General features: G+C 41.4%; 2 protein-coding genes across 2 annotated transcripts in view; one reads left to right on the top strand and one right to left on the bottom strand.

The window, feature by feature from the left end:
* PAPPA (pappalysin 1) overlaps positions 1–18,798 on the top strand; it is a 245,699-nt gene extending 226,901 nt beyond the window's left edge. The window contains exons 21-22 of the mRNA XM_050759620.1: positions 2,348–2,446; positions 16,403–18,798. Coding sequence (XP_050615577.1) covers positions 2,348–2,446; positions 16,403–16,510 — 207 coding nt within the window. The 3' untranslated portion in view covers positions 16,511–18,798. The remainder of the gene's footprint in view (positions 1–2,347; positions 2,447–16,402) is intronic.
* Positions 18,351–23,893, bottom strand: LOC126936827 (protein PAPPAS). The gene is made up of 2 exons (XM_050759621.1): positions 18,806–23,893; positions 18,351–18,504 (listed from the first exon to the last, which is right to left on the bottom strand). The coding sequence occupies exons 1-2, from the start codon at positions 18,967–18,969 to the stop codon at positions 18,351–18,353; spliced, it is 318 nt and encodes a 105-aa protein (XP_050615578.1). The 5' UTR covers positions 18,970–23,893.
* Between the last annotated feature and the right edge of the window lie 825 nt (positions 23,894–24,718).

Genomic DNA, 24,718 nt, shown 5'->3' with positions numbered 1-24,718 from the left:
CTTCACTGAGTTCCCTGTCTAGATCAAATCTTTCTACTCTTTAATAGCATCACGCACCTCTTCTCCATAGCTCTTATTAGAGTTGAAATTGGTTAATTAGATGTGTGATTATGTGATTAAAGTCTGTCTCTTCACCAAAGTATAAGGTCTGGAGGGGTAGGAACTATATCTATGTCGATTCACTATTGCATCCCTTTCCTTAGCATAATGTGTAACACATAGTAGGAATTAAATACATAGGATTGAATAAAGATAAATGGATGGATGGATGGATAGGTGGATGAAAGGGTATGGTTGCAGGAAAGAACATATAGGGTAAAGTAACTAGTGATGGGACTGGAGAATGTTTTTCTGGGCTCAAATAAAAAAGTACCACCTTCATTTAATTTTTCTCTTTTTCCCTAGCTACTTCTTTACCAAGCCAGTTCGTTTAATTCTAAGGAAGGGACAATTAGTCTCCATCATTATTCTGTTCATTTATTACATAAAAAAGAACATAGCCCACAGGCAGATCTCCCGAGGCAGGAAGGAAAAGAAAGGGTTTATCCTTCATTGTTTGTACCCCGATGTTCTAATGTGAATGTGATGTGTTCATTCTGGTGGTCACACAGCAGAGTCACATCTGAACTCACAGCCATGTGCATGCATACCCACATACCTGAGCTCAGGTCTTCCTTGCTCTTAGAGCTCTATCTAGCTGTGATCTTTTTAGGACTCTAATAGTGGAGTGAGGAAATGAAATCTGGCATCATGAGTTCAGGGTGCAAAGGTTCTGTGAGTGAGAATTTGGAACACAGAGGCAAAAGCCAGGAATGCCACCTGGGATGGAGCTTGGTTCTTTCTGGAGCAGTGAAGATGGGAAAGGGAGATCACTGGATCACAGAAGGCATGCTCGGATGCAAAGATGTTAAACCAATGACGTCTCTTTCCCATGAATGAGTTACTGAGCTTTAGAGACCCCAACCAGCACTTTAATCAGAGTGGTTTCACTTTCATCTGCTTTCTATATTGAAATGTCACACAATATTGCATTTGATGGTGAGGAGAGGGGTAGGTTCACTATTTTGAGAAATTATTGGACTAATCTGGCCTCTTTATTTCATTAGTGGGAGTCCTGAGGCCTAGAGGAGATAAAGCTACTTAACCAAAACCACGAAGTAACCACCCCATTGGCTGAGGTTGGGAGGACTAGAACCCAGGTTTTCTCAATCCCTGCCAGCTGCCCTTGACACTATGCTAGTACAGTTACATCCCACTGCAGAAACATTACTAAGAGCCAAAGTTGTATGCAGCCTTAAATGAGGTGACTGGGAGGCAAAGACAAACTAGGCATTGCCCATGTCCATGAAGAGCTCACAGTCTTGCACCAGCTACAGAAATATAAACAGACCACAGAATACAATGTGCTAGCGGTTGGGATTAGGAAATACAAGTGACTAGGGAATCCAAGAGACTCTTGGACTTTCCCCTAAAAAGGCTCTGGGTTCAGATAAATAAAGGCTTGACTCTATTATCTTTTCTTCATCTTGGGTGTGTCCCGGGGTGGAAAAACACATAGAAGAAAAGAAATAAATCAGCATATGCTAGAACAGCCGAGAATGATGAAGTAAAAAACCATAGAGCCAACTTAGATTTAAATCACTTACTCTGACTGTGCCAGTGTGATTTGGGGCAAGTCCCTGTCTTTGAGTCTCCACATCTTCATCTGTAGAGTGAGAAAAACAATACCTATCTCACTTATTGTTTGGAGAGCAAAAGAAGAAAACAAACATGTAAAACATGTGACATCAAGTATATCTGCTCTCCTTGTGAGAGGGAGCCCACCATCACACACAGACCATGATGCCAAATTTCTATGAGTTCTTACATTTTATCTTTTGTTTTTTAATACTTCTTGGGGCAGTTTACATTCAGCTTCCTAACATATTTGCATATATTTTATTATAAATTATGTTTTTAATTACTACTGAAAAAAGTGGGAGAAGGAGGCTCACGTTTCCTGGTCATGTCTTTGAGTAACATGAGCCCTCTTTCAGGAAGATGTAAGTCATTTAATTTGTGGTTTTGCATACCCAAGCACACAAGAGTATGTACCTCAGCATAACTGTACTCTAGTTGGAAAAAACTGGGTAAGAGTCTTTATGAATGGTACAAAGAAAGATAAGAGTCTTTATGAATGGTAGAGGTGATAACTTATCCAAGGGGGTGTTGGGGATGTGAAGCCTGGCCAGCTAATCGTGGAGGGCTGTGAAAAGATGACAGACACCCGAAGGACTGCAGACGTCAGCTCCCACTCACTCCAGGATGCTAACAAGGCCTCATTTCCTGCTTCTCTCTCACTTTCCAGCCCTTCATGGGAGATAATTACTGTGATGCCATCAACAACCGAGCCTTTTGCAACTATGACGGCGGGGATTGCTGCACCTCCACAGTAAAGACCAAAAAGGTAGGCCAGGGTGCAGTCCTCGACAGCTGCCTCCTGCCCGCTTCTCCAGCTTGTGGGGCCAGGATCACTGCTACATGGCTGGACAACCCTTGTCCTAACTGTGCCAGCACTGTCCACAAGCTTTATTTCATTTTATTTTTTTATTCTTTTGGTCAGTAGTTGAACTAATATCATGGGCTAGGCCCTGGCTGATTTTTACAGATGTGGTTCTCAAAGCTTAGAATCAGGTACAGAAGCAGATAATAAAACTGCAATACATACTTTCAGAAAGGAAGGATGAAGTGCTTGGGGGGCTAGGCAAGTGGTCAGAGAAGGCGCTGCAGAGCAAGAGGCATCTGCACTGAAACTTGAGGGATAAGAGGAAGGGGTGAGGAGGTGGTCAAAAGAATGGTGTCTGGAGCAGGACACTGGCATGTAAAATCCCAGAGAGAACATACATTTTTAGGGGGTAGGGCTGAAGTCTAGGAGAGAGAAAATAGTACATCCCTAATGAGGTCATTTACAGTCTTATGAGCATTTAATTATCTCTTATTTGTCATACCTATAGAATTAGGGAAAGATGGTCATGGTCATGGTTTTTTTTCTTTATATTATTTTTTTCTTTATTCTTTAATCACCCAGGAGTGATTCAAGTGTTTATAGTAAACCAAAGAAAAAACATTCGATAGATGCATATTAACTCCTCACAGAAAAGTGGCCACCTCCATTTTTCTCTGACTGCCACTGAGACCAGAGTGAGGAGCCCCAGCCAAGAGTTGGGAGCGAGGTGGTAACCCAGCCAGCCTGGGCTGAGAAGCGTTCTTGTGATGAATGAGTTAATGGAAAACTATTTCTATTTTTATATTCCTCTGCAATCTGAGCTGAAAGATCATTTCATCTGTGTCATTTTAAAGAAGGGGGAACTGAGTTTCTGAGACAGGAAAAGCAAAGAATCATAGTCAGTCATGCCTAAAGAGCCCTCTATGACTATCTTGGCCCAAACGTTTCATTTTATTAATAGGGGCACTGAGGCCCATAAAAGACGAATGATTTGTCCCAGGTGACAAAGTGAGTGATAGAAAGAGTGAGGTTCCTGGATTCCAATCCCAGTCCCTTTATTTTGCAACATCCTTAGGAGAGTTGGTTTCTTCAAGAAAGAAGCTCTGACCCAAAATACAGGAACAAATAGGACAAGACCCAAGGAACACATTCTAATCGAATGGCTGTTACTGAATCTTTTGGTTGAGGAATAAAGATTCTGGGATTGTCCAGGATCAGTCAGTCCCATGTGGGCAACACTTTTCAGATGCCTACCCTTCTTTGGTTTCGGTTTGGTTTTGATTTTTGATAGGACACTGAAGGTGTACAATTTTTGCTTAAGTAGGGGACAATAAAATTCATTTTCTGTTAAGGAATTTTATCATTTTTTTCTAATTATGAAATAATGCATATTGGAAAATTCAGAAAGAAGAAAACAAAAGAATTCACTTATTATCTTAAAACCCAAAGAAAACCACTGCTTTTTATTTTGGTGTATTTTATTCTGTGTATTTTGTTAAGTGTGAGGGTATTTTTGTCTATGTATATATCACTGCCTTTCTAGCTTGCAATCTTGTTTTGCTTAGTTTTGTTTACTTAGCATAGGAAATCTTAGACATAAGAATTATTTGCACTGAGCACAGTGGCTCATGCTTGTAATTCCAGCACTTTGGGAGACCAAGATGGGCGAATCACTTGGGACCAGGAGTTGGAGACCAGCCAGAGCAACACAGGCAGACCCTTGTCTCTACACATAATAATAATAATAATAATAATAATAATAATAATGTAGCTAGGTATGGAGGCGCATGTCTGTAGTCCCAGCTACTTGGGAGACTGAAGCAGGAGAACCACTTGAACTCAGAGATGTCAAGGCTGCAGTGAGCCGTGATCATACCACTGCACTCCAGCCTAGGCGATAGGGTGAGAGCCTATCTCAAAATTAAAAAAAAAAGAAAAAAAATCTGATAGTAGTATAAACATCTCAGCTGTATTTTTTGCTGCATTGTTGTTTATTATATGGTTGTGATGTATGATAATTTATATAACAATTTACTTCAACTCTTATTTTTAACTTTTGGATTATTTCCTTTTTCTTATAACTAAAATGATACTCATGAGCATCTTTGCACATAAAATACTTTTATAGCTCTAATTATTTCTTTATCGTTGATCCTTACAATTGAAATGCTAAGGGAGGGGTGTAAGCATATTTAAGGCTCTTGATACCTGTTTCCAAATGAATATAGTGAACAATATTATCCATTTTCTTCCATTGGAATCAGCCACCTTTGAACGTGAATGGACGATGAAGTTTGTATTTGAAACAGAAGTTTGTACAGAATTATGGCTCCATCTGACACCAGTGGCTGGAGAAAGAGCAGCTCTATTTAAAATAACGTTCCTACCTATTGTAACTTAGGTACTAAAATATGAAATATGAAGCTGATTTTTTGACAGAGAACTTTCCAAAATGGATTCCTCTCTCTACGGAGTGCATTGTGGGAATATGAAGTCATGAGATTGAGGTTCAGGTTCAGATTCCAAATATTTATTTATTTATTTATTTATTTATTTATTTTGAGACGGCGTCTCGCTTTGTCGCCCAGGCTGGAGTGCAATGGCACGATATCGGCTCACCGCAACCTCTGCCTCCCAGGTTCAAGCGATTCTCTTGCCTCAGCCTCCCAAGTAGCTGGGATTACAGGTGCCCACCACCACATCTGGCTTATTTTTGTATTTTTAGTAGAGATGGGGTTTCACCATCTTGGCCAGGCTGGTTTTGAACTCCTGACCTCATGATCTACCCACCTTGGCCTCCCAAAGGGCTGGGATTACAGGCATGAGCCACTGTGCCTGGCCAGGTTCCAAATTATTATAGTAACTTTACCATATACATATTATTTGAACATCAAGCCACCATTTTGGCTCTCTGTTCCTGTACTGAGTTCCAGTGCAGCAATTTCAGACTCCCAGGCCCTGAGATAAGCACAGACTCTTCACTAAGGAACCCCAGAACCGGTTCTTTGCTAGCTCTGATGCATTTCATACTCTTTTTTCTTCCTTGTCTACCCACATTATAAATGTAGTTGGGCTTTTTATGTTAAGAAATCCTCTTCTTCCACTTTAAATTCTTGTTTCTTCCTGTTGGCTGAGGGTGTAGAATGCAGATGGCCAAGCTGCCTTCATCCAATGAGTTGAATGTCCATTGAGGATCTCTGTGTACTCAGCACCAGACCAGGTTGTAGACAGGCAGTATTTCTGCCCTTGTGAAACTTGTAGTCTATTAGGGGAGCCTGTTATTAAGCAGGGAGCCACACAACTATTGCATTTAATTACTTTTGTGGAAGAGGCAATGATGAGGAAGTGTGAGATTTTATGGAGAACAGCATGAAGGTCCAAGAAAGCTTCTCTGAGGAAGGGACATTTACATGGAGATCTGAAGAGGGAGCAGGAGTCTTCCTGGTGAAGGTGAATAGTGGTTGGGGGTAGAAGAGGAAAGGTCTCTTAAAACTGTACATGAAGTGTGGATTAGAGAGACTAACGGCCTCCTTTATGGCAGATAGGACTTTGCCATCATTATTTCAGTTGTGGACAGGTGTTTGGGGCTTTTCAGATGCAAGATTCCTAGAAGTCTGACTTCTGGAAAAGAATAGTGTCTCAAATTAAAATCACACTTCCTACAATTTAGATTTCCCAGTTTGACTTTTAAGGGAACTTCAACTTCTTGAAACTTTTATCCTCTTTCTTGGACACCCCCAAATACTCCCTGCAGTAGACTGGCTTAAAGGTGGTGATAGATGGAGACAATAAATAAGAACACAAGACTTCCCCAAGTGAACCACTGCATGTTTCAGACACTCTGCCAGACACTTGGCCTCTGCAATCCTCTTTAATCCTCTTGTCAACACAGAGAGGTCACTATTCTTATCCCCATCACACAGATGAACCAGTCTGGGCTTGGAGTATATATGGGACTTGCCCAAGTTCACTTGGCAAGTGAGTGGGGAAGCCCAAGTTTGAACCCAGTTCTGTCTGACTCACAAGTTCTGCTTTTTCTCCTGCATGGTGCTGAGTTTCAGAAGAAAGCACACGGGGTGCCTATGTCCCCAGCACACCTCGGCATGACCCTCCCCATTCTGGTTGGAGACATTTCACCATAAGCCCAGACTGCCAGGGAACCTTGGGGGTGGGACCCCTCCCTTGGCAAAGAGGAGAGCAGTTTTTCCCAGCAGCAGCAGGGATGGGGTTGGGGGAAGATAAGTCTCCCAGCCTTCCCATCATCCTGACATCCCCGGCAGCCCAGACAGGAGTTTCCCCTGGGCATCCACAGGACAGAAGAAAGTGCTGGTTTCTGTTTCCATCTTCCACCTTAGGAAGCCTCTCAGAGAAGGAGAGAGGTTACTTTCCTTTCATGCCTCTGCCCTTACCTGCTGGACCTGTTTAGGTCCCACTTGTCCCCTCAGCCCCAGTCCCATATCATGAGACATTCCCTTCCCTTACGCACCCAGGCTAGCACTCAGAGAAACTCACCCCTGGGTGACTTTCAAGCAACTTTCTAAATTATAGGAATTCAGTTAACTGAGCACTTACTATGTGCTGGGCTATGGCTGGGATCTCTGTGCATCTCTCACTTAAACTCCAGAATGTTTCAGCCAAGTAGAATGTTGAGGTTGAGGGAAGTGGAATCATTTGTACAAGGTGACAGAGCTGTGTTTGGGATTTAGGATTTCCTAACTCTGAACGAATGGTAATAGCTAAGAGTTATTGCTTTGCTTTACATGTCATTTCATTTCATCAGCACAATAACCCTGCTGTAGATGTTGTTCTTTTTTTTCTTTTTCTTTTTCTTTTGAGATGAAGCGTCACTCTGTCACCTAGTCTGGAGTGGCTCACTTCAGCCTCAACCTCCTAATAAGCTCAAATGATTTTTCCACCTCAGCCTTCCAAATAGCTGGGACTACAGACACACATCACCACACCATGCTAATTTTCATATTTTTTGTATAGAAAGTGGTCTTCTTGTATTGCCCAGACTGGTCTTGAACTCCCGGGCTCACATGATCCTCCAGCCTCAGCCTCCCAAAGTGCTGAGATCACAGATGTGAGCTGCCCTAGGTGTTATCTTTTTAATCCTCATTTTATAGATGATGAAACTGGGGCTTAGAAGGGTTAAGTTCACACAGTTAGCAAGTGGTAAAGCTAAGATGCAAACCAAGAGAACTTAAGCTGCACAGCACCTGCCTCTAACCCCTGGGAACATCCTTTTGCAATGGGCTTGTGTCTTGCCCAAGCATCTTGTCCTGCCCCTTGTGGGTAATCTTCTTGCTTTGTAGACCTCCAAGAATGAAGTTCTTGGTATGAACTCCAGGCCTAGAGTTAAGCACTCAGCATCTTCTCCCAGACTTCCTTCTTGCCAGTTTTCCACCTAAATTTCTTCCCAGTTCCCAGGGCTAGGGCCTCTGCGATGCCTTGGCACAGCATGATGACTGTCTGCTCCCTTCATTCTCCCTCCCGTATTTGTCTGTACAGACACCAGCTGTTCCCCACATCCGCCTTATGGGGTGACCTGGACCCGGCTGGCAGACAAGAGCAAGACAGTGCAGGAAACTCTGTCTGACAGGGGTGTCCAATTTCCCACCCAGACACCTGCCTGCAGTGTGAGGCAGACAGGAAGGGGCAGGACTCAGCCTCTCAGGATGTCAGTTTATTATTTTCCTGTTGGAGCCTTGAGGAGCCTCAAATACAAAGCAGATTTCCAGAATGGTCGCTCCAATGGTTTCCCTTCATGACAAAAAATATTGAGTTTATAATTGGAATCATTCTAAGTAAGCATGTGTTGGGGTGTGAGGGAGAAAAGGGAAACAACCTTAACGTATTCAACATACCAAAGCTTTCTAAGGTGTGGTGGCCTGGAACACTAGTTGTGGTCATGTTTCAGATGGCTGCTAAGAGACTGATTCTTATAGATGTCTGGGGAGTTGGGGTATAGTCCCGGTTCTGTGACTTATTAACTCTGTGACCTTGAGTAGGCCAGACTCACTTTGGGTTTTTATGTCTTGATATTTGAATTAGATTCCTGTCTAAGAACTCAACATACCAAGGCTTTCTAAAAATGTGCCTAAGGACTCTTCAGATGGCTTCCTGGATGAGTTGGTCATTGAGCAGGAAGTGGAGGGATAGTTAAGACTGAGACCTACAGAGAATAAGAAGAGGTTAATCCCAGAAACACATCTCAGCACAGGATGGTGCACCCAATTCATGCAACTATGTGTAGGGCTGCAATATTTGCTAAATGACCGATTTGCTAAATCTTAAACCCTATCTAAATGAGAACATGGTTTCTTAAGAAAGGACATTTTACCCAACATGTAGCATATTGGTCATTGGTCTAAGAAGGTTAGTGATTCTATAAGATATGGAAAAATAATCAACATCATTACATGGAGAGCAGCCTTCTTAGCAGAGTGGGTGATAACCTATATCAACAAAGGGCTGGGTGTTGGGTAGCTGACTTGGGGATGTACATCAGTGTCTCTTCTTGAGCCAGCAGCCAGAATAATCCTTTTTGTTGTTGTTGTTGAGACAGAGTCTCGCTCTGTTGCCCAGGCTCATTATGTAGTGGCACAATCTTGGCTCACTGCAACCTCTGCATCCTAGGTTCAAGCAATTCTCCTGTCTCAGCCTCCTGAGTAGCTGGGATTACAGGCACGTGCCACCGCACCTGGCTAATTTTTGTTTTTTTAGTAGAGACGGGGTTTCACCATATTGCTCAGGCTGGTCTTGAACTCCTAACCTCGCAGAATAGTCCTTTTAAATCAAGTCAGATCACATCACACCTCAATGCAAAGACATACAGTTCCTTCCCATTTTACTTGGAGTGAAAAACTTAGTTTTCCCAATGCCTGCAAAGCCCTTGGGAAAATGTGGGTGCTTTTCCCACCCACATTGCTTCTCTGACTGCCCCCTTCCCACTGTCTATGCCTTTTCTTATCCACCTCTGGCCCTCTGGACTCCTTGCTGTCCTTAACTCAGCTCAGGCATCCTTCTACTTTACAGCCTTTGTCACTGTGTCATTGGCAATTTCTTTGGTGGAGAACCCTCTTCTATTCATCCTCATGACTCACTCCTTCACCTCTTTCAAGTCTTTGCCCAAGTGCCATGTTCTCAATGAGTCCAACACTGACCACCCACCCCACATCACCCTGGCACTCCCACATTCATTTGCTTTGCCTCCTGTTTTGTTTTTTCTTTCTTCCCTAATACTTATCACCCTGTAATACACTATAAAATATATTTATTTATGATCAGATGACCCCTACCCCTCTTGATGCTAGAATGCAGAATTAATGAGGATAAGAATGTGCTTCTTGTTTGTTGATTGATAGATTCCAATTTCCAGTGTACCTCAATGTTTCCTGTCCAACAGTACGTACTCAACACCCACAAATAAATACTTTTTGAACGAGTGAATTTAGGGTAGTACCTGCTGTGTGATAGATACTGTACTAGGCCATGAGCAAGAACCTGGTCCCAGCTGCGCTGAGTTCATGTTTTATGGATGAGTAGCCAGACATTTAGAGTATAGCAAGTACTCATGGAGACACAGCAAGTCAGGAGGTCAGCAAAGTTTCCTAGGGAAGGCAACAACAAAGGCAATACACGAAAGGACCAGAAGTTATTTCCCAGATGAAAGGAGTAAGGGAGGACCAGAGATAGGGGTGGGAGGGAAAAGGGTATCTCTGGCCAGAGGAATAGGCTGTGCAAAGGCCCAGACACTAGGGAAAGTGTTAAGGAAATTATAATTCCCTGAGTATGCCCAGAGCATGGTGCAAGGGGAAAAGGGATGAAAGATGAGCCTAGATGGATAAGCAAGGCTTTTATCACCCAAGCCAAGGAGACTGAACTTTATCCAGAGGCCAATGGTGGTATTCAGGAGAATTTGAAGCACTGAGCCAGTCTAGGGAATCCCAGAAGGCCTTTTAGAAGAGGGAGTAGATATGCTTAACTTGGAGGATTAGTAAGAGACAACAAGCAGATGGCTAAGCACACTAGACTAACTCTTCCATATTCAAAAATTACTGGCTTCTGGAATGTTATTAAATCCCATCCCTCCCCTGGCCCCCCACTTTGGAATGTAGCCCTGACTTTTTCCTTATGGATGAAGTAGACACTCATTTTATTTTGGTCCTATGATGGAATCCAGCCCTTCTATCCCCAAAAAATTATCAGCATAATTATCAACATTATTACCACCACCATAATCATCATTACCTCACTGTCAAAACTATCACCACCATCACCACTAGCATCATCATTTATTGAGCACATATTTTATGCCATGCATTATGCTAAATGCTTTACTTGCATTTCATACTTTACCCAACATGCTTCTGTGTGGTAGGACTGTTAGTACCTCCTTTTTACAGATAGAGAAACTGAAGCCCAGAAAAGGGAAGTAACTTGCCTTATAGCATACACCAAATTCAGCAACAGGGCAAAGACTCAAACATGTCTTTTTCTCCTCTAGGCCAGTGCTTTCCTCCAATTGACCCATATTTTTTCTACTTTATCTTCCATTTATCCACATGACCACTTTATCTTCATTTAAACAAGCTTCTGTATACATTAACTGTTCCATGTTTTATGCCAGGTACTGTATCCATCCTACCTTTAAGAAACTTACAGAGGAATCTTTGCCCTTGGTGTCATGCCTTTATCTACTTGGTCCTCATGAAATCTTTCCATCAGCACTGTGAAGACCCTAAGATTCAACCAGGTGAAGTGACCTGCCAGTGATGTGGCCCCCACAGCCAGCAGGAGACAGAGTCAAAGCTCTCTGACCATCAGCACAACATGACTCTTGTCCCTCCTCAACCAGCACCCCCACCATGTTCTGCTAGTTACCTCCCTGTGGAGTCTGAGTCAGAATCCAGCCCCTGCATGTCTCTCAGCTCTAGACAGGATCTGCAGCCAGAGCCTTGTGGTACAGTTGCCTCAGCTGCATTCCTGAGCCACTCACACTCACAGATGGAGGTGTTAGCCTCAGCAGCTCACCCAGAGGGAGAACCCATGTGCCGGAGCACCCTCTCTAGCCCCGAGTAAAAAAGGAGAGAATCCTGGCAGTCACGGCCCTGGCTTGCTAACAGAATCCCAGAGTGGGTGGCCAAGCCATTTATGGGACAGCCTAGCCACATGATGCTGCGAATCCCCAAATGTAAACTGGCCACCATGGTGTTCATGCTGTGGGTGGTAGGTTTTCTTGGGAGGCCGCCTCAGGGAGAAGGTGGGGAGCTGCTTGGGGAGTCAGGGAATCTGGCAGTTGGGCTCAGAGCTCTGATTTTATCAAGATGTGATTCTTCTCTCCATGCCTCAGTTTCTTCATCTGCGAAGAGAGGACCCTGACTGCTGCTCTGCCGTCCTCCTGGGGCATGGTGCTAAGGAGTGCCAGGCCACCTGCCAGTCCACTGACTCACCTCTTTGCATCTTAGTTTCCTTTAAGATGTAAAATGGGGATAGTAAGAATAGTTACCTCTTAGCATTGCTGGGCAGAGTGAGTAAGATAATGATACACATTGAGTTTAGCTCAGTGCCAGGCACATAATAAGGATAAAGGTTATTGGTGATTAAAAAGACAAAGCAGCAGTCAGCCTTTTCACGTTGTGAAGAAAATACCTTTTTCCCCCCCTTCTTTTTACTCTCACTTGCTGAAAAGCTCTCAAGTGTTTGAACTGGGTTTTGGAATCCTGCATCATCAACTCACTGACTGGTACTGAGGCCTGGGACAAGTTAGTTTTGCTTTAAACATTCTGAAACCTCTATTTTCTCATCTGCAAGATGGGTAGCTAATAGTGATAGTCTCACAAGGTGGTGTGGAGTCAGAGAGCTATTATATAAAAATCATCTGGCATGTGGAAGGTCCTTGGGAATCACTAGTGTGTGTACAATGGTATTCACCGCTTGAACCTGCATGAACAGGTGTCCCAAAGTCCTTTCCAGGTTAGACCTAGGAATACCTGAAAATCTCTACCCTTTTCTTCTCAGCTTTATATCTGTGATCAGTGAGGAAGCTTGTAACAGACAATGCTCTGAACAGGCAGTTCACAAAGAGGCAACAGGAGGGAAGAAAACACCATGTGTCTCCTCTACATTGGGCACTCTGAGAGCTAGGTTGAACCTGACATGACTTCACTGACTCCTCACCAGAGCCCTGCGAGGTCTTGATAAAGACTCTTGTCTTACAGATGGGGAGGCTGAAGATGCCAGGGACTTGCTGAAAGTCATACAGTTTCTGTGTAAAGTCTACAACATACTACTTACAAGCATGTAGTGGAGACAAGGAGGCTCTGGATAGGCCTCCTGAGACCAACCCTCCTAGGCTTTGTCATATTCTGATTGAGTTTCCTTCGGTGTTTATTTGGGAAGTGCTTAAACTGCCCGGACTGGCCTGGGGAAGGAAGAAAAAGGTGATACCACTCCAGCATAGCCAGAGTGCTGAGACAGGCCTGAGAAGCTAACTGGTGGCAAGGCCTTGCCAGCCAACAATTTTGGAGAAGCTGATTGAACTGGGGAGGGCAGGAAGGGAAGCATTTAAGACAGGATTTGTGAAGAAATTCTATGTTTCAACTTCCTTTCTGGCCAGGTCTTTGCCTTCTACCTTTCTCAGACTGAGAATGATTTTCAGCCAGATGGGAAGTTAGAAGCTATGAAAATCAACTCTTGTTATAGGTAGGGAAACTGAAGCTCAGAGAAGGGAAGTAACTTCTCTAAAATCACCCAGCAGCCAACTGCAAGAGTGGAGGTTCCCTGATTTGTATTCTGCCTGCATATTAATGCATTCATTTGCTCATTCATTCATGGGTCATTGAATGCATAAAGACTCAGTTCAACAACAGTCATGGTCCCTGCCCAGAGGGAGCTGACATCGATGTAAAGAAGTAATTCAGTATTAGAAGGGTGTAAAAATAAGATGCTGTGATATGGTATGAAGGCGATGGTGCTATTAGATTGGTGCAAAAGTAATTGCCATTTTTGCCATTACTTTCAATGGCAAAAACCACAATTATTTTTGCACCAACCTAATATCTTTGGTCAGACTACTGAGGGAGGTAATGATACTTGAGAAAAGACCTGGACAATGAAAAAGAGCTGGCCAGGGAAGGGCAGTCAGAGTGGAGGACCATTAGTGGCTAAAGACACAAAAGTAGGAAAACAGAGTATATGAGGAACCGATAAATAAAGAAGCCAATGAGAGTGAGGAGGAGAAGGGAACCATGTAAGATCTGAGAATTATATAGAAATCAGATCATGCAAGGCCTTGAACTTGTGGTAAGGACTTTGGATTTTATTCTAAGACATATAATTTTTTGAATATTTGCCTTGAGTGAGGTGCAGCAGAAAGCACAAAAGATAAAGCAGACATGAAACCATCCCTAATGGGTGTTTGAACTCAATGGGAAGGTGTTACAGAGAGAATTTTAGAGAAGACATTAGAGGTAACTGGATCGTGCTAATGAATAGAATGAGAGCAAGGGTAGGAGACAGGGATGGATAAAGCATGGGGGAGTTAAGGACAAGGAGATTGTTCAAGTGTGGAAGGTGGGAGGTGGGGGACAATAGGCAGGAAAGATGGTGAAATATGAGTGAGTGAGAAATTTGATTCAGCATATATGTATTCGGCACTGAGCATCTCAAAGGTGTTAGGTCATGTGCTGGGACTTTTGCATGTTTCTTCTTGCTTGATCCTCACAAAAAATGCGATATGAAATATGGTATTTTAAAAATCCTCCTTTCATAGATGTAGAACCTAAGATCATGACAGTGGAGGGATTTTTCCCAAAATCGTTCAGCGAGTGTGAAGCAAACAAGGATCCCAACCCGAACCTTTTGGCTTTCATGATAGTACTGTCCACACTCTACCCCACTGGTTGGATTTTGACTTGGCTTTCCCCTTAGTTTCCCTATTTGGACTGGAGGGTTTTCTCTCTGACACTTCCAGTTCTAACATTCTGTGCTTCTCTTCAAGGTAAAATGAATAGGAGCAAATATTCTAGATTCTAGATGGAATATCCTAGATGTATTCCACAGAGTCACAGAGGCTGGAAAGTAAATGTCCTAAACAGAGAACAGCAAGTAGCTGTGAGCAAGAGAGGTGCTGCTTGGAAAAAGGGACTGTGGAAATGCTTATCACAGCATCAAGCACTTAGGAATTTAAACTGAAAAGAGAAACAAAGACTTGTGGTAGCCATAAGTACAAAGAGTCAGAGAGAGATGGAGCAATGCATAGAAATTTATTCATTCTGTGGCTTAGGCCCTGTGAAAACAGAAATAAACACGATTGACCTGGTCTCTGCCTTATGGGCCACAGAAGTGGTGGGAGGATAGACCAAAAAAATAAAGGAGAGGGAGCGGGAGAGAGAAAGAGAGAGAATAATTGAGCACTTAGCATATGTCAAGCACTGTGTGAGGTGTTTTCATGAGTTATTTCATGTATTCCTTATCACAACCTCAGGAGGTCTACACTTTTATTTTTCCCATTAAATGAATGAGTTCATTGAGACCCAGAGAAATTGTCACATGTTCAAGGTCACGTCTCAAGTAGATGTTCTCACATGTTCAAGGTCACATCTCAAGCTGGGGTGTATACTTAAATCTTCCTGATGTTCCATTCTACGTTTTAAATTATTGCAAAATTTCAGGATGGAGAGAGGTTGGGAGGGAGGGAAAGTGGTCAAAGAGGCAGAGAAAAAAGAAGAGCTAGACATTGAGAATGAGTACACAAGTACATGAGAGAGAGGGATAGAAACAAAGATTCTCTCTGAGACTACGTGACCACTTGGAGACCCTGCCCAGGCAGGAGGCAAATGAGGTCATTAAATCCATCTGCGCAGATTGGAGACTCTCTGGGGAAAGTGATATGCAAATGTCATGATGCAATGAGGTGAAATCTACTTGCGTTAGTTCAGGCGGGGACTCAAGCAGGGACTGCACTGTGCTCTTTGGAAAGATAGATTATCTGCTGGATGGGGAAGACACTCGCTCTGTTGGGCTCTTCCTATCAGTTTTCAGAAAGGAAAGCTGGCCAAGGTCACAGAACACATGAAAGAACGAACTGGAAACTGGATTGAACTCAGTCCTCTCACTTTTTCGTATGCTAAAATCTGCTTCCCAGGTCCTTCAAATTTTGTGCGAAACCTCCATACGATCTATTCCCTACTCAGGATTCCAAGCCTCCCAGAAGGTGGTCTAGCTTCCCTGAGACATGCTTTTTGTTTTCATCATTGCCTACTAAAATCAAAGTGACTAATATGTGCAGAGACTTATGGTTTCTCAGAGGGCACTTCCACATCCTTTCTTTCACTTGATCACGTATACATCAGATATTCCATTACACAATTCTATTAACCAACTTTGCTATAGTGCACTACAATTTTCCACCCATGATTTTACTCAGCTCCTATAGTTTACAGTACAAAGTGGGCCTTATTATATCAGCTCTACATAGGGACCTGAGGCTCAGAGATAAGTAGCTTGTTTTACTTTAAATACCAGACTTGACACTTATTATTACTTTTGGCAAATTCTTATTCCTTTCTGAGCTTCAGTTTCCCCATCAATAAAAGGGTGATTGTTGCAGCATCTATCTTACAGAGTTGTCAAAAGTGTTTTCTTGTTTGGAAATCACTGAGTACATTGCCTTACCCCATAGCAAATGCCTGACCCATAGCAAGTGCCTCTGTAAATGAAAACTGCTGTGATTATGATCATGGTGCTCTAGATAAAAGTTATCACCAGGATATAGCAAGAAGCAGAGCCATGACTTGAACTTGAACCTTCTGCTCCTCAAATCCAGTGATTGTATCACTGCCCCCCACTGCCTTCCTGATCATTACTGCTTCAGACCAAACCACCTGATTCGCTTCTTCTCTCTTTCTGCAGGTCACCCCATTCCCTATGTCCTGTGACCTACAAGGTGACTGTGCTTGTCGGGACCCCCAGGCCCAAGAACACAGCCGGAAAGACCTCCGGGGATACAGCCATGGCTAAGGAAGGACAAGGAGTTGTCAAAGAATTCCCAACGCCAGGACCCGCATCCCTTTGGTATTGATTTCACAGTCAGCTGCTCAATGGAATGGCCTCTCCACACCAGGGATCCTTAGCACCCAACCGGTCTGCCTTTAATTTTACCCAGGAAGGACTCACAGTGGGGTGAATGAACCAAGTTTCGCCATGCTGGATGATGAAATGGATTCCCATCCCAAAGTCTGAGATGGATTGCATATACAGTGTGCAGTCCCAGAGCCTCCTAAAATTCTAGCCATTTGTCACACAACCACAGCAAGAAACATGTTCTATATCTAGAGTGTGCCCATCTGTGGTTAGTACACATGCATGCATACACACCCATACAAACATCTGTGTGAGGGCAGTTCTGGAGATGAGCAGAGAGAGACTGGAATAAACTCAATCTTTTCTTTCCCAAGCTCCTAGCCAACTATCCTTGGGAGAAAGAAATTTGCAGAAACTGCTAAGACCAAGTGTGGAGATGTCAAGATAGTTCACACCCTGAGGCTCGGAATATGTAGGACATGCACAATTGTACAGTCCTTTGGGATTGGCAGTGAAATAGTCTGTGATCACCTATCTTCTAGGGAACTAGGAGCTAGGAAGAGGTAAAGATTATAAGGTATGCAAAGCGCCCCAATTCTTCTGCTGCCATGGGGGATTTTACCCCAACTCCAGGGTTCGAGGCCAATCTGAGAATGGCTTAGGATTGCAATGTCAAGGTATTATGTCAGCCCCTTGCTTGAGGCTTGAGGTAATAATATCCCTCTAGGACTTACCTGTTCCCTCAAAACTTGCCTTGGGACCACATTTGCTGCTACTTTTCCTGCTGCTCTATCCTATACATTGAATAATCCAAGATGGTAGAACTAGGTTAGAAAAAATCCCACACAACCAAACAGTCTGCCTTAAAAGTGACCCACATTTTTCCATAGCTCCTCACTTTTTAGCCCTTCTGCAAGAGAAAAACCCTTATGGGTCCACATGGTGAGAAGTTAAGTTTCCTGTAAGTGGGCCTCTCACCCTGGAAAGGAGTTGAGGGACATCAGATGCTGGAACCCTCACTGAAAGTCCAGAATGTCTAAGCCAGTGTTAGATTTTGTAAACAAGTGGAACAGTGTTAAATTTCTATGATGTTGGAGCCATCCAGAGACTATTGGAATTGTTGAGACTCTTGGATTATTATCCTTATCCTAATCTTCCTAGCCCTTCAGGCTAGAGTAGGCTTTGGTCCTGAGAACTTTGCTGTTGCTCTGAGGAGATATAATTCTGGGAGAAAGAATCTTTTATAAGAATAGTATACATTGTTCTCGAGAGGGCCATCGGAAGCCAAAGAGTTCACAGCCTCAGCACCAACAACTCAACATGGTCATCGTGTTTTCTATATGGTTTTTCCAGCTACCAGTACTCCCTTCCATACCTGTGACTGGGCAATGCTTTTCTCTCTCCCATGTCTAGCCTTCAAAAGTTAAGTGAAAATTAGCCAATTGTATGTCGAAGCCCCCACCACTTTGGGGATCTCTTTGTTTCTTTTCAGCCAGGTACTTGTCCACTCCCTTTGAATTAATATGGGAAGAAATTAATACAGGATGAACTGGAGAGAAAGGTTGAGTGTGACATGCTTTCTGAAACCTGGAGCTGGGAATTGAGGTGAAGGGAAGGTCTAGACTAGTTATATCACATAGGGATTACTGTAAATCAAGTCATCTCAAGTCTAGTGAAGACAGCCAACAGAAACAAAACCTAGCATAGGGATAGAAAATATCACGCACATGTGCAGCCTCACCTAACTCCTGCATCCAAGGCAGGTGTTGTTAATCTATCATAGTCTTTTTTCAAGAAAAAAAAATGGGACCAAAAATAACTTTAGGAACCACCATATTATATCACTCCCAGTAGCACTTAACTGGTGATCAAAAACACTTGAGAAGACATCTATTGGCCATCTCTGGCCAATTACATTAAGAAACATATCGCCGAGCGCGGTGGCTCACGCCTGTAATCCCAGCACTTTGGGAGGCCGAGGCAGGCGGATCACGAGGTCAGGAGATCGAGACCATCCTGGCTAACACAGTGAAACCCTGTCTCTACTAAAAATACAAAAAAAATTAGCCGGGCGTGGTAGCGGGCGCCTGTAGTCTCAGCTACTTGGGAGGCTGAGGCAGGAGAATGGCCTGAAATAGGAGGCAGAGCTTGCAGTGAGCCGAGATAGTGCCACTGCACTCTAGCCTGGGTGACAGAGCGAGAATCCGTCTCAAAAAAAAAAGAAACATATCAAGGTGCTTTTGGCACAGGTGCCCACAAATACGGATGCAGTGCTGAGATAGTTTATGAGACTTATACCATTTCACAAACTCTGAAATTGGGTTCCATATTGGCAAGACTGCCACAGTTGTTAAGAATAATCCTCTATGCTTCTTCCTCACAAAACCATATCTCATTTATATCCAGACCATTACTTCACTGTAATTATAAGGACCAATTATTAGCAAGAAATAAGAATAATATTAGAAGAATCGATCCTATTCTGAACCCCTCTCCAGTATCTTCGCACTCTTGCCAACTCTCCAGGCCTCTCTCTTGCCCTAGCTGAGTTATCAGCCTGTGTGATGTTAACTTAGAAGATACAAGCTAAGAAAGGTAACAGTATCAACCCTCCCAGTTGCTTAATTATACCCATAGGTAATACAAAAAACTTTGAAGACCCAAAGATGACATTACTAATGATGTGATTTCAGGAGCCACAAAAGAACCTTACCAGCTTCCCTCAAATCAGTCCTTATCCTCTTTCTATCTTCACTCCCATCATCATCTATCCCCACACTATCCAGCTAAGCAAAGATTCCTGGAGGCTGACTTGTATCTTCAGACTCACAGAGTGAATTCAGCTCTTCTGAATTAAGACCCACTCAGTCTCTTTCATTCAGACCTGTTGCTAACAAACATATATTTGCCAAGGATATTAGGCAAAAGAGGCTACTTGATTGGTGGCCAACCTCATGCCCACGTGGAAGGTATCATTAATAGGGTCTTTTCAAACCTTAGTGGAGGAGTGTCAGCTCAATTTGAGCAATGTATTTATTCCCAGTTTCATTTTCCTCCTGGGAATTAACTCATCGTTTCATTCCTTCAGTCATCTTCTGTTTAGGTGACCAGAGCACTGAGAGGCAGCTCTGATGCACTATTGTGTATCAGCAGCTCAAAGGCCCTAAAACACTGAAGGTTCTGCATTTGAAGTATTAGATTGTTAGCAGTAAAAAAGAAAAGATGAGGTGGACAGTTCTCTAAGCCCTATTTAGGGAACCTTTTCCAAGTCACAATGTTAACTACCTACCCAAAGGATTTGCATTGCCCCCCCCGATTCTGTGCCAATAACCTTTTAAGGAAATACAGTCTTTGGGAAATCAGTTTCAATGGTGAATTGGGGTGTCAAGGAAGGGAAAGATTAATGGTCATAGATGGTAGGGCTTTGAAAATGTAGGGTATCAGCTGCCACTCCTGGCTTCAACACATTGAGTCACTGCCTAGACGGTTCTCTTGGTCTTATTCCCACCTTGGCCAATGCTTAAATGCTATTTGTTGAAAATAATTCTTTGAGACACATTTCAGCTACCTCCCTTCCAGGTTCGATTTAACTTGGTTGCAATTGTCAATTTGTTATAGGTGTTACCTGTGTGAAAGAAAGAAAGAAAGGAAAGAAAGAAAGAAAGAAAGAAAGAAAGAAAGAAAGAAAGAAAGAAAGAAAGAAAGAAAGAAAGAAAGAAAGAGAAAGAAAGAAGGAAAGAAAAGGAAGGAAGAAAAAAAAGGAAGGAAGGAAGGAAATTATAAGGTCAAGTTAAGAGTTTTGAGGTTTTGTGTTTTTTTCTGGAACTACTTCAAGTGAGAAAATAAAAAAAAATGGTGACAAAGCTGTACAGATAGAGATTAATAGAAGACAAAGAGATTAAAAGGAAATAAAAATGCATGATTAAAAAATAAGAATAAAAAACCTATTTTTATGTTTCCTAAAGGAAATTGTTTATTCTACAGACTCAGTAGGTAGACACAAACATAAACATTTCCCTAGAAGACATAGAGTGGGATTTGATAACACTGTCTGTTATTTTCTGTACATTGTGGTAGGTCCAGGAAATATGACATTTTCTCCCTTGATGTGTTATTGTTGTTGTTGGGGGGGTGGGCATTTTGTTTATTTGTTTGGTGGCAATCAGTGGTAGTAGGGAGTGGGAGGGCTTGATATTGTTTTTTCCAGATATTAAGGGGACATATTGTGTCGTTGTGCTTTTCACGTTATAAAATGTTTATATTTACCAGTACAGCACTGGGCTTTATAAAGACTGCACTCAGAACCACACTGCACAGTCCAGTTTTTTAAAAAGCTGCTACATGACCAGACAGGTAATCCCAGTGAGTTTTGAGAAACAAAGCAAACGAAGTAAACAACAAACATAAAAACCAAATAGCAAATGAATAAAAGCTTGTTCTTGTAATTTATTCAACTTTTGCCAATTCCTATGAATCACTTGCTTTTTAAAAGAAATGTATAATAGCCAAAAGAGAAATTATGTCCCTATTGTAAAGAACTTAGAATTTTTGACTCCAGGCAGCAGTTTGCTCAGTGATCTTTAACAAGTTATCCAGTTGCCTCTACATTTGCATCAGTTTCTCTAGCTGCAAAATGGGGATAATACTATATACCTACCTCAGAGTGGGAGGGCAGGAGATTTTGAGGCCCTGAGGTTTTAGGTGGGCTGTGAGGGCCAACGCTTGACACAAAGTCCATGGATTATTATTCAAGAATGCACAGGCCCATTGGCCTTTTCAGAAAGACAAGGAGTGCTTGTTTGATATTTCAAGGAATAAAGCCGGAGCTCCTGAATTGTAGTCCATCTTAAAAGAGAGACCTGTATTGGAGAATATTTTATTGTTTTGGCAGATTTGATCTTACCCTTTACCAGTTTTATGATTTGGTTTAAAGCTGATTATGTCCTACAATGTCAAAGTCAGCTAACTGTTGTCTACTTAAGACTTCCGGTCATTTTTAACTTATAGAGGAAGGGAGTCTCTAAAATCTCTTCTTCAGAAGGCACCTCACTTCTCAGACTTAAAATTCCACATCAAGTGTTCCATTAAAAGAAGATAAGGCATTCTGAGTGCAAACAAATGGGGGCTTCTTAAACTACACACCAGCAGTCAGTGAGGAAACCTTTGAACAATTATTGAGTTGCTTTCTTGGGTCTCTATAATCAATAACCTGTCTGCAGATATCTATCTATATAAAGATATTATATATAAATATAAATTTACATATATATGCACATGTATATATAGTTGTACATATATGTGTGTATATATATACTTAAATGTAATATTTACAAAATAAAACTGTGATCTCGTCTAGAGAAATGTATTCATATTACAAACTGCTCTTCCATATTTATGTATCATATTATACCTTTTTATTATTGTTATAATTATTATGGGTATTTCTAATTAATATGATGTTGAAACCTGTTTGGCACCTTCTGGAAGCTACCAAAAAAATGACACTCCATTGAAGTGCTTAAAAGCTGTTCTCATAAGAATTCTACTGGCCTATGGTAAAAAAAAAAAAAAAAAAAAAAAGAAAAAGAAAAAAGACACAAAGAAAACAATCTAAACACCAAAAACTAAACACAATTCCAATCCTTTCTCTGTACCTCACGCGCATAAATTTGCTGCTCCTATGTTTGGTTTTTTTTTCTGTTTATGTGTTTTTATGGATCTAAGTTAAATCTTTTGGCAATATATGAAAATGTAAATAGTAAACTTTATTTATTAAGAATGTCATCTTTTTTTAATTTATATTTACACAATTGTTCATCTAATTTATTTTTTCTATACAGTTTTAAATACTTAGACATATTTTACTGTTCATGATATTTTTATCCTGTTCTTGTGGATTTGTTTTTCCATACTGTTTTCTCTTATCTCAATTACAGGTTGGATCTCACAAATAATAATGTCAGAGACAGAAATATTTTGCCACTGTTGATTACTATACTTTAAAGTTCTATATTATGAAAATATATAATAGCTTGTATGCTTCAATGTGTTGTTGTGTGGTTTTTGTCTCTTGCAGAATGATAAAGGGCTGTCATATATACACACTAACATGGAGAGAGCCCTGGGGCCTGGAACTGGACAATCAATGACAGCACAAGATTTTATCCAATATACATCTATTCCTCTACAAAAATTAATTCCTGAAAGCATCTAATTTTGTGTATGCAAAAATTGAAAAACTTTCTTACATGTTATAAGAAAGTTCTGGGAAGCTAAAGCATGTGTCACTCTTGGTTACATACCACCTTTTGCACACAGCCTTTAATAATATACTTCCAGATGTAAATGCTGGTATGGTCCAAAGACACAAACCAGTGTAGTGGTTCCCAAGTGCTAAGCTGTGGATCAGAGCTAGTTCATAACTAAGTTTTCATTTGTCTAAGGCAAAATGTGGGATAAATTGTTCATTCTTGTGGAGTTCTATATTTTAAGATTAACTCTTTCTTACTCTTCTGGTATTACAATATCATATATATATCCACACACACATATGCATATGCAGGCATATATATATATATATCTCCACACACACATATATATAATTTTTTTATATGTGAAAATGAGCCTGCAGCTGAAACGGAAATGTTGCTGCTTTCAATCTGTCTAGTGTATCTCATTGTTCATCTTATCACCAGATAGTAGCTATGTGATTTTTGGAAAATTATTTAATGGCTTTAAGATTTAGTTTTCCCATAAGTGATATGAAAATAATAAAAGTATCTCATAAGATTTTTGCTAGAATTAAATGAGACAAATATGCAAAGTGTTTAGAACAGTGCTGGACACATTATATTATCTCTTGTTATGAGTACTATGAGATCAGGCTACGACAAGTAATAATACACTAATTTTTGTGATATCTACTTATTTTATAAGATAATAAAAACAAAATGCATAAATCATTCAAGAGCTTGCACAGGCATTTTATGGAGTGAATTTATTGGCACTGTCCACTGAGCTGCTAGCTGGCAGTAACAGCATAAGGCAGGTCAAAATATGTGTTTATCTGCTGATAACTACATTTTGAATTTTTCACAAAAAGGCTGTGTGGGAACATCAATGTGAATTATATAGAAGGGCAGGGATAGGGAAGTCAAGAACTACTCATAGTGGGGTGGCTTTTTTCGGACTCTAAAAATATAACTTGTGGAGAAACATGAGGGAGACTACTAAAAAAGAAAAAAAAAGTCATTTCTAAATTCTTCCAGATAACTGGTTATTTTCAAAGTAAAATAATTGACAAAAGAAAAATGTTTTACACAGTTCTATTCAACGTGAAGATTGAAACAACATTTAGACAATCAGCTCCTGAAAAGAGGCCAATATTTCTCAAACAGAAAGATTAAAAGATGAGAGTTTTAATGTGGCTTTTTATATTCCTTGGTTTAGTCTGAAGAGACAGAAATTCATGGGGAAAAGAGCTTCCTACTGCAAGATGAAAGATCTTAAATCCAGTATCTTCTTCCTTCTTTCTCCAGCCCTAAACACACACACACACACGCACGCACACACACACACACACACACACACACACACACACACACACAGAGTAATGGAGAGTTCATTGGACTTTATTAATCTGTCAAATGGGAAATTATTTCTTTCTCACTTCAAAGAAGGCAGAAATATTCAGTATTTTGATTCATTTATATTTATAACGTAAGTTCTAGAGTTTGTCTATCCAAAAAAATTAATGTTTAAAAAATTTGGAGGGGAGCATTCTATTATGCTGCACTGGCATTAGTAAATCTATTCAGTTCTTAACCTTTAACACCAGAAATAAAAAGTTTGGACAAAAGCAGAGATTCTCTAACCTTCAACCCATGAGAACCCTTGCTTCTTTGCTTTAAACTCTAAAGGAATGATGTTTGAGGTGAGAAATAGCGGTGCCATACAGAAGCATGGGTTAGCAATGGGGGAAACCAAGTTCAAGTACCATCTGCCCTGTGACTTGGGCAAGTCACTGACCTTTTCAGAGACAGAAGGAATTGGCAATGAGAAAAAGCAAATGGTGTGTTTAAGCAAATGGGACCAGCAGGTGCATCCTTCTAAGTAAGAAAAAGCGTGACACTTTCAAAGAACTGA

The sequence above is a fragment of the Macaca thibetana genome, chromosome 15 (assembly GCF_024542745.1).
Source record: "Macaca thibetana thibetana isolate TM-01 chromosome 15, ASM2454274v1, whole genome shotgun sequence".
In the NCBI taxonomy this organism is placed as follows: domain Eukaryota; kingdom Metazoa; phylum Chordata; class Mammalia; order Primates; family Cercopithecidae; genus Macaca; species Macaca thibetana.
This window is presented reverse-complemented; position numbering and strand designations above follow the sequence as displayed.

What these genes read in the sequence shown, in the direction of transcription:
- LOC126936827 (XM_050759621.1), bottom strand. Translation starts at nt 18,969, where the DNA reads ATGAGATATGGTTTTGTGAGGAAGAAGCATAGAGGATTATTCTTAACA. An exon ending in CACCTGTGCCAAAAGCACCT is followed by an intron (nt 18,505 to 18,805) that starts TGATATGTTTCT and finishes CACCGCGCTCGG; the next exon opens with CGATATGTTTCTTAATGTAA.